This window comes from Volvox carteri (genome assembly GCF_000143455.1).
Source record: "Volvox carteri f. nagariensis unplaced genomic scaffold VOLCAscaffold_111, whole genome shotgun sequence".
In the NCBI taxonomy this organism is placed as follows: domain Eukaryota; kingdom Viridiplantae; phylum Chlorophyta; class Chlorophyceae; order Chlamydomonadales; family Volvocaceae; genus Volvox; species Volvox carteri.
The window spans coordinates 165,221-177,847 of NW_003307654.1; the positions used below are offsets into that span (position 1 = coordinate 165,221).

Below are 12,627 nucleotides of genomic sequence, written 5' to 3' on the forward strand. Positions count from 1 at the left end.
CTGGAGACGCATGAGCACTTGAGGCAGTCGCTGGGGCATGGCTACTTTAGTGTGCTCCAGCCAATCTGTATGCGCACCCCTAGGCGGGGCCGCTCCCATTCAGGTCATATAGCGACAAGCCTTGGCTCCGGTAATCCCTATGGGGAAAACGTGGGGGTCACCTAGGGTGTCCGGACACTCCCACCGTGCATCAAGCCGCTCGGCAAATACCTTCAGAATGCTCTCTACTGGCAATTTTTAAGGGTTGTGTAGTGCGCTATGAGATTATCAAGGTTAGACGACCCGACGGTCGTCGCGCCAAGAGTGCTGGTGTAGGATCTGTGGCAATTATAATGGTGAGTTTCATGTGTTGCTAGAGTGTCCCGGGTTTCCCGCGTGCTTCTTAACATAGGTGTACGTCAGGCTGATATCGAGCCCGTGCCTAATATGGGGTTTGTCATGGAGATAGATGATCAGCGCAGACTTGGGCAGATCGTACAAAACATCTGGATGAGGCGACGCACGCTAATAGCCGAGTAGTAAGCCTGTGGTTTATAACTCTAGTTACTGTTACGCGGTCCATGATTCGTCTGGGCCTTACATGCGCTCGCGAGCTTGTAACATAACATAGCATAACATAACATGTTGGACAATTTTATGGCTCTTAGTTGGTACGTATGTTATTACTCCGCTTTACAGAAGGCTAATTTGTCTTGGACAAACTCGTTCGTCGACTAAGTGTGCCGTATACAATGAATGAAAAGAACACAGCCTCCCGGGATTCACACTTAATTTCCAAGGATGATTATAACACTGTATGAAATGAAAGGATGAGCGCTTTTTAAAGGGTCCTAGTTGAGTACTTCAACGTTTTATAGGAAATTGTTACCAGTTCCCCCACTGTCAAAAAAATTAATTATGCCGCCTGCTTCGTCCCCATCTCCAGTTCCTATAAATAACTTCGACACTCCCGAGTATGACGCGCTCCAGCAACAAAAAACTCAGCCATCCGGAGCGCTGCTGGCCCAGCGAGTGGCGCGTGATTGCCTTGAGGAGATTTTACTTCAGTTCAACCTTGCACTACACGAGCACACAGCGCACGCTCGCACCCTGGTCGATGCCGTCGACTCGTGCCTGGCGACGTGCTTGGACGTGATTGAGATGCAATATCCTGCCCGCGAGGACCATCCAGTATCAGTCATCTCATTGGAACACAGTAGCTGGGAGCAAGAAAAGCCGCCGGACCCTTGTACCTTTGACTCATGGCTGCGCTCAGCCCTGCCGGAGACCTCGCCAGCTGCAGCTGGCACTAGCCCGCGTAGTGACAACTGGGTTATGCAGCAGGTGAGCACCACGGCCCCGGAGATGTTAAGGGCGGCGAGAAGTGACACATGTGTGTTGTGCGAGCCGGCGCGGAGAAGGGACTGGGCCCTGGCCGGCGCAGTCGCCTCGCAGGAAGGCACGTTCTCCACCATAGCACCTCCATCAGCATTCTCAGCTATGTGGACGCTAGAATCCGGGTTTCGGACTCTTAAACCGAAAGCACCTGCGACCCCACATTCACAAGTGCATCTGCATGCGCGGTCGTAAAGGATGATTGAGCAGAGGGTCGTAAGAGCGCCGGCTCCGGTCTCATTTAGCTCAGCCGCCGGGGGTGCAGTGTGACAGCCTCGTTCTCATTGCTTGCTGCAGTGTCAGGGGGTTGCTGCAAATCAGCAGGGCCGAGAAGCGGGGATGAAGTAGTCTACAATTCATAAGCCTGAGACTGTAACAACAGCAGCAATAACCCTACCAAACAAGCTTGCCTACCTCAACACCACACCGCAGCAAACCCACTTCCCAAGTCCAAACCCCGAACCATCTCCCCCACAGCCCAAATCCCACAAACCCCATTCCTGCTCCTATTCCCTGCAGTTCCTAAACAAGCAACCCAGCATCCACCGCACAATGTCAGCCCGCAGCACCGCCAGTACCGCCACAGCACTGGGCCTCCCCGGTGAGCCAGACGGCCTCCAGTCGTCGAGCTCCGAGCGGCCCATGCGCTCCCCAGCCGTTGGCTACGCTCCCGGCACCACCACGAACGGCAATGGGACGACCGGCAGCGGCGGCCGCCGCCTGACGGGTGGCTCTAGCCGCCTGGGTGTGAGCCCTTCTGCACGGTCCCTGCATCAGAGCGGCTCCCGGCGTAATGTAACAAAGTTGGAGACCCGCAAGGTGCTGACTCCGGAACAAGAGCACTTGGAGGAGCAGCTCAGGCAGGAGCTGCAGCAGCGGAAGACACAGGTAGGGGGGGCACGGCGAGTGGATGACATAGGTAGGGGGGGCACGGCGAGTGGATGACATAGGTAGGGGGGGCACGGCGAGTGGAAGGCGGAATGAAGCACTGCCGAGGGAGAAGGTGGGCAGGGGATGAGGGCAGGGGGTGAGGGCATGGTGGAGAAGGGGCAGTGCGAGGTGAGGGTGAGGCCGGGGTGTCGGGAAGGGGATGGAATGGGGGCCGGGTGAGGGCTGGTCTTGAACAGGGAGGAACTGGATGGACATGGACGTGGGAGCACTGCGACTATACGCAGAGGCGGCGGCAGCAGGATGTAAAGCTCTATGGAGAAAAAAGAGCGTGTGTGGCTGAGGCTGGTATTGTTGTTGGGACTTCGCCCCGTGCCATGTCCTTGAGTCTCCCTGACGCCTCAATGTCGCACTCACTTTCGCGGCGTTGCAGTCCGCCTATCCTGCCATCCGTTCTCCTAAGCTCCGCCCCGAAACCGCCTCTTCCAAAACCGTACAACCGCGTCGTACAGGAGGAAATGAGTAGGCGGTTAGAGCAACGGGACACGGAGGAGCGACTGAAGCTGGCCAGCCTGCGAAAGGAGCTCAAGGGCAAGGACTACACATATGACCACAAGGTACGGTGCAGTACAATATGGCCCCCATGTCTTAAACGTGACCGGCACTATACTTGGATAGGTGTGGGATGAGGCTGTGTGACATTTCTTCCTTTGTGACTTGCGACAGTTGCGCTAATGGGGTAGTATCCGTTGGCTAGCGAACTCTCTTCCCACTTTTTATTTGCACACAACAACCCTTACAGCTCTCCGTTTTCAACTGGATGGTGGCGCTGTTGTTGGCCCTCGTGCTGGCCCCGGTGGTCTGACCCCCCAGGGCGAGGTGGTCATCATTAACGAGTTCGACCCGGATCGGTCCCCGCTGGAGGCCCTCTCGGGACCCGCGTACAAGGTGGCGGTGGCGGCGGGTAACGAGGAGGCCGCTCGGGCGTTGTCGCCCAAGCGCCGAGGGGCCCAGCGGACGACGTCCTCGCGGTCCGCAGCCACCACCGGGGGCGACGGTGGCGAGGGCGGCGCCGGCGGCGGCATCGGTCACGGCGCTCGTACCACCCTTAGCCCCACAGAGCTGCGGAAGGAGAGGGACCGGCGCCTGGCGAATGACTACAAGAAGGTCCAGCCACGGACTCAACCATCGGCGCTCGAGACGTTGATGCCCGCCGGCGGTGTTACCTTGCGCGGGTGGGTCTGCGCGGGCCACACTAGGGGGCTACCTATGTTCACCTGGATGCCGGTTTGGTTGTGTGCGTGGGAAGGGGCTCACACCAAGAAAGTGTAATAAATATATATGGGTACCGAGTGCCTTGGTGATTGCGATACGCGCATTTCCGTAGAGGCCGTAGGATTGATCCGGGACTTGGGTACCTGTCGGTCGCTCTTTGTCGCCCCTTGCCATTGTCCCTGCCCTTCCCTCGTCCCATCTCCCCATCTCCCAACTAACTCTTTTCCTCCCTCCTGGTCCCCATCCCCTAAACTAACCGCCCAAGTCACAATAAATACACTGTTCCGCACACCCCCCTGTCCCATGCCCTGTATGCTCCACGTCACCAAGACCCACTTCCATACCCACAATGATCTCGCCCGCACTCTCCCCGAACTCCCCCTCCCTCGCATCCCAGGGCCGGCGGCGCCTCTAAAAGCGGCCCGGTGCGGCCCGCCCCCGCGGGAATCACGAGGGAGGCGTACGCCAAGCAGGTCGCCAAGAAGGCCATGCAAGCCCAGACAGAGGCTATGGGCTCCTCAGTCACACCCCTGGCATCAGGGACACTGCCCAGAGATGGACAGCACCCCAACAGCAGCCGCGGCGGTGCCGGCGCAGCCGCCGGCGCCAAGGTTGGTGCCACCGGCGCCAGCCGGCCTACCGTACTTGACCCACTAGCTGCGTACGGCGATAACCGGTATGACCCTTTTGCCGGGGCACGTGTACGGCGGCATTCCGGCACTCGTACTACTTTAGACTCGATGGCATTGGGCCCGTCTGGGTCGTTAGGGCCCGTGCTAGGAGCAGGAGGGGGAGGGGCCGGAGGTGTGGCGGCGGCGGCGGCGGCGCCAGCTTCGCCGGATGTCAATCTGTCTCTGACGTCAGCTAGCGACTGGGGTGCAGTGGGCCACGGCAGGTTGTACGAGGCGCCGCTGGCGCTGCCACACAGCAAGCCTACGGAGAAGCAGCTCGCGGAGACAGGTGCGCGCTGGGATGTGGGTTGTCGGAGTGTAGGTATTGGACTTTACCACCACTGCAACCAAGAAGCAAAAAGGGGTTCAACTGCCGACACGTCTAAAGCGCTAACAGCGGAAACAAACAAAACAGTGGTGAAACTGCCCGTCTGCCCTTAGCGCTGGAAGCACACAGCTCCAGCAACAGGGCTGAGCGCGTTCGCGGAGATTACTGACATTTGGGGGATGGGAGGGAACACCCGACACAAGGCTTGGACACAACTGGCACAAATTGCGGCGCGGTTTGACTCGCCCGGCATAGCCCACGGCAGATTGGGATATAGGGTTTGTGCTGCGGACCTGGGGATTCGGCGGGATCCCTGCGCGCAAGTCCTGCGGGGTGGTGTGTGTACACAGCCTGTGCATACGACGTTAAAACGACTCCTTCCACGTCGTCGCGTGTCGTCAAGTCGTCCTCAATCCAATGTCGCAACATTGTGGGAACATTCCAATTCGCTTTGCCGTCGTCAGCTAGGAAAGGCTTTTCATTATGCTCCGCAACCTCTCCAATGCTATGCCGTTGTGTGTCGATCCCAAACACACATCAACGCGCTGCGGGGCGCTCTCCGACGGGCCCCATTAAGGCATTAAGGCGCAGCCACACAGTCTTTTGACGCCAAAAATGGGGCTGCCTTTCGCCCTGCTGCCCCTTTACCCTTCTCCTGCTGTATCTACCCACCCATGTGGATGGGTACATATACTGTATGTTTCCTTGGCTTTTGCACACCTTACCTGACCCCCCGAGCCTCAAAGACCCAGCCCATCCCCTTACACCTTCAAAAATCCCTTCGTTGCCGTTGGTTTTCCAACTCCCGGCTCTCCTCCCGCCGGTGTGTGAGTGCAGTTGGTCGTGTGGACCGTCTACCACGCGACCGAGCCCCTCTGCCAACCCTGGCTCCTCCGCTGTCGCCACTCAAAGCCGGAGCCTCCAGGGGCCCCGCGGATAGACTGCAGTTCCACTCCATTCTGGCGGAGTGAGGAGAGGGACGCGGCACGACCGGATATCGATATCTACTATACTACACACGATATGTGACGTCTCTTGTGATGGGAGTTGCACTTATCCTAACATGATAAGAGGGCAGTGTCAGGGCAGGGCAGAGGAGAGGGAGAGGCAGGGAGGTTAGGGAACGAGGGGGCGGTAGGTTAGGACGGCGGGGCTGGGGTAAGGGGGAAAGACGCTGTAAATGACTGGAAGCCCCCGGGCCTTGCTCAGCGCAGCCTAGACGGCTTGGGGGCTGTGTGGAGATCAAGGGCGTTGGACTTTCGTTCGGGTCTTTGGTTCCATCCACAGCTCGACCGCATCGACAACTCGACCCGAAATGCCTGTTCAGGCGATCGGCGCTGCAGCTTGCTGCAGCCTGCTAATGAACTGCTTTCGTCTTCGACAGGGTAACAGAGTCTGAGGCACTTTTGCTGTGCATTTTAGTAGCTCTTTAAGGGTGATGACCACGGTGCTGGAATATAGCGGTCAGAGTAGGGTATCGGAAGCATAATCCAAAGCAGGTTCAATTAGCATAGATTCTTCTGTCCACAAGCAAGAATGTAATAGACATAGAACAAAGGTCATACATGCTAAGAGCAGAGACTTGATGGTTGTTAGCAGCATTAGGTTTTCGCACCGTCTGCACAACAACTAACGTGCGCAGCCGCCAAGCAACCACCGTGCAGAGACTTGACATATTTCGTGTTGCTTACTTGCGATAAGTACTGCATTCTATAAATTTTCAAGGGTTCCGCTCTTCTGCACATGTGCGCTGCACGAAAACTGTATGTACCGTAATGCCATCGATAATGAGTGTATGCATCGCGTGAACATTGGGCCGCGGCGCAACTTGCTTTTTATCATTATGTTGCAAGCTGTTTCACTAAGCTGTCAAAGGACAATTCGACAGCAGCAGTCCTAGTCCCAACATATCACTGCAGTTCACCGCATAAATGGATGACTATCAGTACGAGCAGGAGGTTCCGGCTGATTTGTTATGTGCAGTTTGCTACCATGCGTTGCGGGAGCCGCGGTGCTGCCCTCGCTGCCAAAAGGGCTTCTGCGCCGAGTGCATCACCACCTGGGCATCGACCCAGAAGCGCAAGGACGTGCCCTTCTCCTGTCCCTACTGTCGCGCGCGGTTGCGTCTCTCACAGCTTTTCCGTCTGGAGGCCTTGGAGGTCCGCCTTGGCGAGCTACGTGTGCTGTGTCCGTACGGTTGCTCTTGTACGCTCCGCCGCGTCGACCTAGCCGACCACGTGGCCCTCACCTGCCCTGGGGTTCCCGTCCGCTGCCCCGACTGCGGCACAGCCATGCTCCGGGGCCAGCTCGCCGCCCATATCGGCTCGTCCAACTGCCCCAACCGCCGCCTGACCTGCCCCAACAAGGCCTTTGGCTGTCCGGTGCAATTGCAGCTTCACGACATGCCGTACCATGCCACAAACTGTCCATACGAGCCGATGACGTGTCGCCACTGCCACGCCGTCGTGCTCAGGGGCCAAGCGGAAGAGCACTGCTGGGCCGGCTGCCCGGCGCTTTGCCCCTGCCCCAACCGCTGCTACGGCTGCGAACACGTGGCCTCCTCCCTGAAGCAGCTCGCTGATCATGTGGTACGGCACTGCCAGTACGGCGAATCTTCTGCTTACATGGCCCGAATGCGTGCCGCACTGGGCCGCACAAGCGATCTTGTGTATGGCAGCAGCAGGTTTCGGAGCGCAAGTGACCTGCCCTACACCGCGGCTCGGGCTGGCGGTGCCGCTGCCACCACCGCCGCCGCCGCCAGTGCCAGCGGCGTGCGGCACCGGGCTCTGCCCCACCCGCAGATTCCCTCCGTGGGCCTCCACGAGCACTACCATCCGGCACAGAGCTTCGAGACGTGCTGGCCGTCGGGCCCAGGAGGACTGTACGGCACGGGGGAGGGTACATCGACGGCGGCCGGCACTTGGTGCCACGGGCTCTTCGTGCCGGCGTCGCTGTACCCGAACGGCCTGCCGCCGCCGCCGCCAGCGACGGCTACGGCAACGGAACCTGGTTCTGGCCACGGCTGCAGCAACTGTCCTGGTGTTATGGAACCTTCACCTCCCTGGCCCTGGCTGGTGGATTCCACTCGCGAGGTCTGTGACGCAGCCGAGGTGGTCTTGAACAGGCACTTCACTTTCGGAGCAGCAGCAGCTGTAGCAGCACCTGCCAACCAACTGCCACGTGGCCAGCAGCAGCAGCAATTGCTCCGGAACCCTCAGCCAGAGGAGCAACAGAACCGACAGGATCAGGATCAGAATCCGCACCAGCAGGAGGAAACGACGTATCTTCCAGAACACGCCCTCGGCTGGTTACAGCTTGTATCAAGCAGGGATGCGGGAGGAGAGCTGGAGGACGCGGCGGAGGGGCAGCAGCAGCAGCAGCAGCAGGAGCTGTTTCCGTCGCTGCAGGAGCTGCTGCCGCAGTGTGAGGGTGAGGGTTGTCCCATAGGAGCCCAGACGGAGGTGGGGGAGGGCGGGGGGGACCCGGGTGTTACACCGGCTGGGGATACAGTCATGGAGGAGGGCGGTCGCGCTAGGTCCAGTGGCGGCGGCGGCGGCGGCGGCGGCGGTAACGGGAGCGGCGGCATCACTGGCGGTGGCGGCAACGACAGGGGCGGCGGTGGCGGTGGCGGTGGCGGTGGCGGCGACTTCGCGGCTATGAATTCGGAGTTAGAGCTGCCGCCGCCGGAGCCGTTTTGGTGGCAGCTTCGTGACAACAGGCGTGCTGAGGGACGTGAAGTTGGGATGAGGCAGGAGCAGGAGCAGGAGAATGCGAATGCTGATGTTCCGGAGCAAGAGCAGAAGGACGAGGACGAGGAAGATCATCAGCAGGAGGGTTTGATGGTAAGGGTTGTTTTCGTTTCACTGCACAGAGACACATGAACAGAGCGAGAGAGCTAGAGGCGCACAAGCGTTACATACATACAAACATGGGAACATGGCACAAGTGGCTAATCAGGGTTTTTTATAACAATAACTTTGTACGGCACCCGCGGCAAGTAGCGCCATCCCTTTTCCGACCTCGCCTCACATTCCCATTTCCTTTCTGAGTCACTTCCCTAACGGCCCCCCCCTCCACCCCTAACTTCCCAGCCCGCTCCTCCACTTCGCCTTTATGGCTCTTCGACTCGTGGTCCCACTCTCCTTCCCTCCCCCACCTTCCCTTCCCTCGGGCTCCCGTCCCCCTCCTCGTCCTCGTCCTTCCCCTCCTCCTCCATGTGCTGCATCTGTTCCTCCTTTTCGTTTATCGTTTACCAAGTCCATCATTTCATCCACAAGGTCTTCTCTCCCCTCCTTGCTCTTTCTCTCTCTTTCTCCCTTCGCCATCCATCCTCCTCCACCGGCGTTGTGACCAACCGACGCGGTTTATGATTTTGAACTGTTGCATGCATTCGTCCATAATCCCGTACCTCCGTATCCCCGTACCTCCGTAATCTCGTACCTCCATAATCCCGTACCTCTGTACTCCCGTACCTCCATGTTGTCCCACGCCTTCACACATGATGGACCACCGTGTCTTCCCAATGACCCTGTGGCGGCGTTGACGAATGGCGGCGGCGGCGGCGGCGTTGATGAATGGCGGCGGCTACTGGCCTGTGGCGTCTGGGTGTTTGTTTCCTTGTTCCCAAGGCACTGCCGGCGGCTGACGTGTACCGCGCCGTCATTGATCTTGCGGCGCGGTTGTACGAGCGCGGTGGCGGCGGTGGTGACGGCGGCGGCAACAGCGCTGACGGTGACGGTGCAGCCGCTGCCGCCAACGCCGCCGCCGCCGCCGCGACCTTGGGGGAGTTTCCTGTTCCTCCGCCAGCAGGCAGTCTTGAAAATTATGCTTTGGCGTTATTTCAGGGAGAGGACAATTCGCTGGTGGACTTGCCGAGTAAGAATGCCGACTGACAGACTTATGGACAGACAGACAGGCCAGCTAACAGGCTGACGGACGGACAGACGTACAGATCGTTAAACACAGACAAACAGATAGACAGACAGATAGACATACGTACACACACAAACTTTTCACAATCGGTTGCCTAATTTGCCCTACGCCAATGCAACGATTCCACCCGCCATTCTTCCACAGCCGTTTTCGCAACCACTCCCCCTCCCCCCATCTCCCCCGCTTCTCCCCGGGCGCTCCTTCTTGCGTCCTTCTACCCGTACGGCCACACGGGTGGTTTTAAAACCTGTGTCGGCAGTTGAACCTCCCCCTCGGCTTCCCGACTCTGTGTACTCTATGTAAACCGGTGCATCCTTCCCCCCATTCTCCCCCCTCCCCGTCTCCTAAGGACCCCATCCCCACCGTGGGTGTTTTGCTGTTTTGCCCCCCAACCGTTTCTCAGGAAATGACACAGCTCTCCACCACGGCTATCGGGCCTTCTGGGCGCTGGGTTTGTTGCGGCTATGCCGGCGGCAGTGGCCCTCCGTGCGACTGCACTGGCGGTCTCTGGCGGCCCTCAACGACCTCACAACGGCTCTGGGCAGGAGGCTTTTGAGCGCGGTGGTGGAGGTGCTCGGCTGCGAGCTGGTGCAGGTAAGGATGTGGGGGTGGCGGGATGTCGGGGGAATAAGGGGTTACCCGCGGGGTGGGCTGTGTATGTGGGGTCGTACTGCCTGGCAAACTGAGGGGGCCGGAGGGAGGGGGCGACCCAGACATACATGCTTATACACAGCACGTGCTTCGGTAGTGATGCCGCGCATGGCGACAACTCCAGCAGTTGCAACCCGCGGCCAAGTGTATTGAATAGCAAACACAGATGTACATTCAGAGGTACACATAGGCGTACAGTCAGAAGTACACACAGACGTACATTCAGGAGTACACTCAGACTTACACGCAGACGTACATTCAGAAGTACATACAGACATACTCGTGCGCAACCAACCGACAAATCCGAACCTCCCCTCGCAGGAGTCGGCGCCCATGGGCGAAGGCGACGTCATGCTTGCCGTACAGGTGCGGGTCTGTGTGCCTGTGTGTGTACGGCGGCAGCGTTCCGTTGTGCATGCCGCTGTATGTATGTATGTATGTATGTATGTATGTATGTATGTATGTCACGAGGGGGCCGCATGTTGGGGCATTGGGAATGATGCCCCAGGGTGCCACGTTAGCTCCTTCATTGAGGTCTCCGTACGGCATGTCGTACAGCCAATTTGCACGGCGAATGCTATGTTTTTCTTATATCTTGTCGAGGGTATCGTGCGCAACCGGATACACGTTTCTCGTGCTGCGCAGCACCCCAGCTCCTCCTTTCCCTCTCCTCCCCTCCGCTCGGCGAGCTGGTGCTTTGGCAGGCACTTCTTTAAGAAGCTTCTTTCATCATGATGACCATCTTACGATTCCCTCGACACCACCTTCGTGCTGAGTGTCCCCTCCCCCTCCCTCTTCCCCTCCCCCTCCCATACCACCCCCTTTCGGAACCCAACCCGGATTCCAGACCCTCTTCCCAGCTCCCCTGGCGGCGGAAGCGCTGGAGTCTGTACGGCATACGCTCCGCATGTGCGACGACGCTTTTTGGGAGTCGGATATTTGGATGGAAGGCTGGTCACCCTTGCGCGTCAAACTTGAGCTGGGGCTGGAGCTGGGGCGCGTGGCGTGTTTGGTGGCGCAGTACACTCCCCTGCACGTGAGTGCCGTACGTACGGGTGGGGGTTATAACGCGGGAACTTTGTTTTGGGTTTTTTCCTGGCGTTCACTGCTTTGGGCCGGGGGTTGGGTCATGCGTTTTGCCAGGCGCGGGCCGGGGGATCGAGCTTCTACTGCTGAAACACGCACGGCTTAGCCACGTAACTTGTGGGCTTGTACGACACCGTGACGTGTCCTGCGGCTGTGTACGGTACAGGGCCAATTCATGAGGGGCGCCGATGACACGGAGAGCGGTGACGAGGAGGAGGAGGGGGATGGTGACAGCGATGATGACAGCGACAGCGATGACACCAGCGATAGCGAGGGCACCCGCACGCGCTCTGGGACAGGTGACAGCGACGGCGGCTCTGGCGGCGGCAGCGAAGATGAAGATGACGACGGAGACATCGAGGCGGCTCCACGTGTGCGGGCTGCCCGCGGACCTGACGCCGCCGCAGCGGCAGCAGCAGCAGTTGCCGCGCCGGGCGGCACCACCCGCCGTCGCCATCGCCAACGTAGCAGTAGCAGTGGCAATAGCAGTGGCAGTAGTACGGAGGACGAGCCGCCGCAACCCGCGGAGGGCCACAGTCGCAGCGGCCGCCGCAGCGGCGGTGCTAGCGGCGGCGGCGGCGGCGGCACTGTCTTTGGCCTTAGCAGCGGTATACGAGCACCCGCCCTGGAGCTGATTCATGACGCGCGGCGGCGGCTGAGGGGACTTGGTATTGGGGCGGCTGGCGGCGGCGGCGGCGGTGGTGGTGGGAGTAGCGGGTCCTCTGGCGAGTGGGAGAGCATTAACGAGGAGGTGGGGCGGGCAGTTGCGTACGTGTGCGGCATGTATGTATGTATGTATGTATGTATGTATGTATGTATGTATGTATGTATGTATGTATGTATGTATGTATGTATGTATGTATGTATGTATGTATGTATGTATGTATGTATGTATGTATGTATGTATGTATGTATGTATGTATGTATGTATGTATGCATGTATGCATGTATGCATGTATGTATGTATGTATGTATGTATGTATGTATGTATGTATGTATGTATGTATGTATGTATGTATGTATGTATGTATGTATGTATGTATGTATGTATGTATGTATGTATGTATGTATGTATGTATGTATGTATGTATGTATGTATGTATGTATGTATGTATGACGTTGATTACACTGTGGGCTGAAAAGCCGGGGGCCCAGGACCGAAGCACAGCGCGGGGGGCGGGTGCATACGGCTGGTTAGTCTCATGCACTCCGCCCCCGGGTCAGGCCGCACGGGAAACGACGGCCGGCACGCAACAGCGCTTGTTTGGCGCTCCAACTAGACGGGATCTATGCCCGTTGGTCTCCTAACATAAACGAAGTCGCAACTGGGGGGCTCTTCCTGCCGACCGAACGAACCGAGCATCTCAGAGAGCTCGCAACCAGGACCTGGGCGACCGGGAGCCCGACCAGTCATCCCGGGCT

The 12,627-nt window shown here is 58.6% G+C and overlaps 2 protein-coding genes across 2 annotated transcripts in view; both read left to right on the top strand.

Moving 5' to 3' along the window:
* Positions 1 to 897: 897 nt before the first annotated feature.
* Positions 898 to 5,507, top strand: VOLCADRAFT_100280 (uncharacterized protein; the record flags this gene model as incomplete). Its single annotated transcript, XM_002958902.1, has 7 exons — positions 898 to 1,323; positions 1,894 to 1,975; positions 2,030 to 2,262; positions 2,775 to 2,879; positions 3,136 to 3,497; positions 3,935 to 4,497; positions 5,374 to 5,507. The coding sequence occupies 7 exons, from the start codon at positions 898 to 900 to the stop codon at positions 5,505 to 5,507; spliced, it is 1,905 nt and encodes a 634-aa protein (XP_002958948.1).
* A 960-nt stretch (positions 5,508 to 6,467) lies between these two features.
* Positions 6,468 to 12,627, top strand: part of VOLCADRAFT_100281 (uncharacterized protein) — a gene marked incomplete at both ends in the record, with an annotated part of 20,783 nt that continues 14,623 nt past the window's right edge. The window contains 6 exons of the mRNA XM_002958903.1: positions 6,468 to 7,997; positions 9,165 to 9,411; positions 9,872 to 10,062; positions 10,441 to 10,485; positions 10,967 to 11,155; positions 11,372 to 11,956. Coding sequence (XP_002958949.1) covers positions 6,468 to 7,997; positions 9,165 to 9,411; positions 9,872 to 10,062; positions 10,441 to 10,485; positions 10,967 to 11,155; positions 11,372 to 11,956 — 2,787 coding nt within the window. The remainder of the gene's footprint in view (positions 7,998 to 9,164; positions 9,412 to 9,871; positions 10,063 to 10,440; positions 10,486 to 10,966; positions 11,156 to 11,371; positions 11,957 to 12,627) is intronic.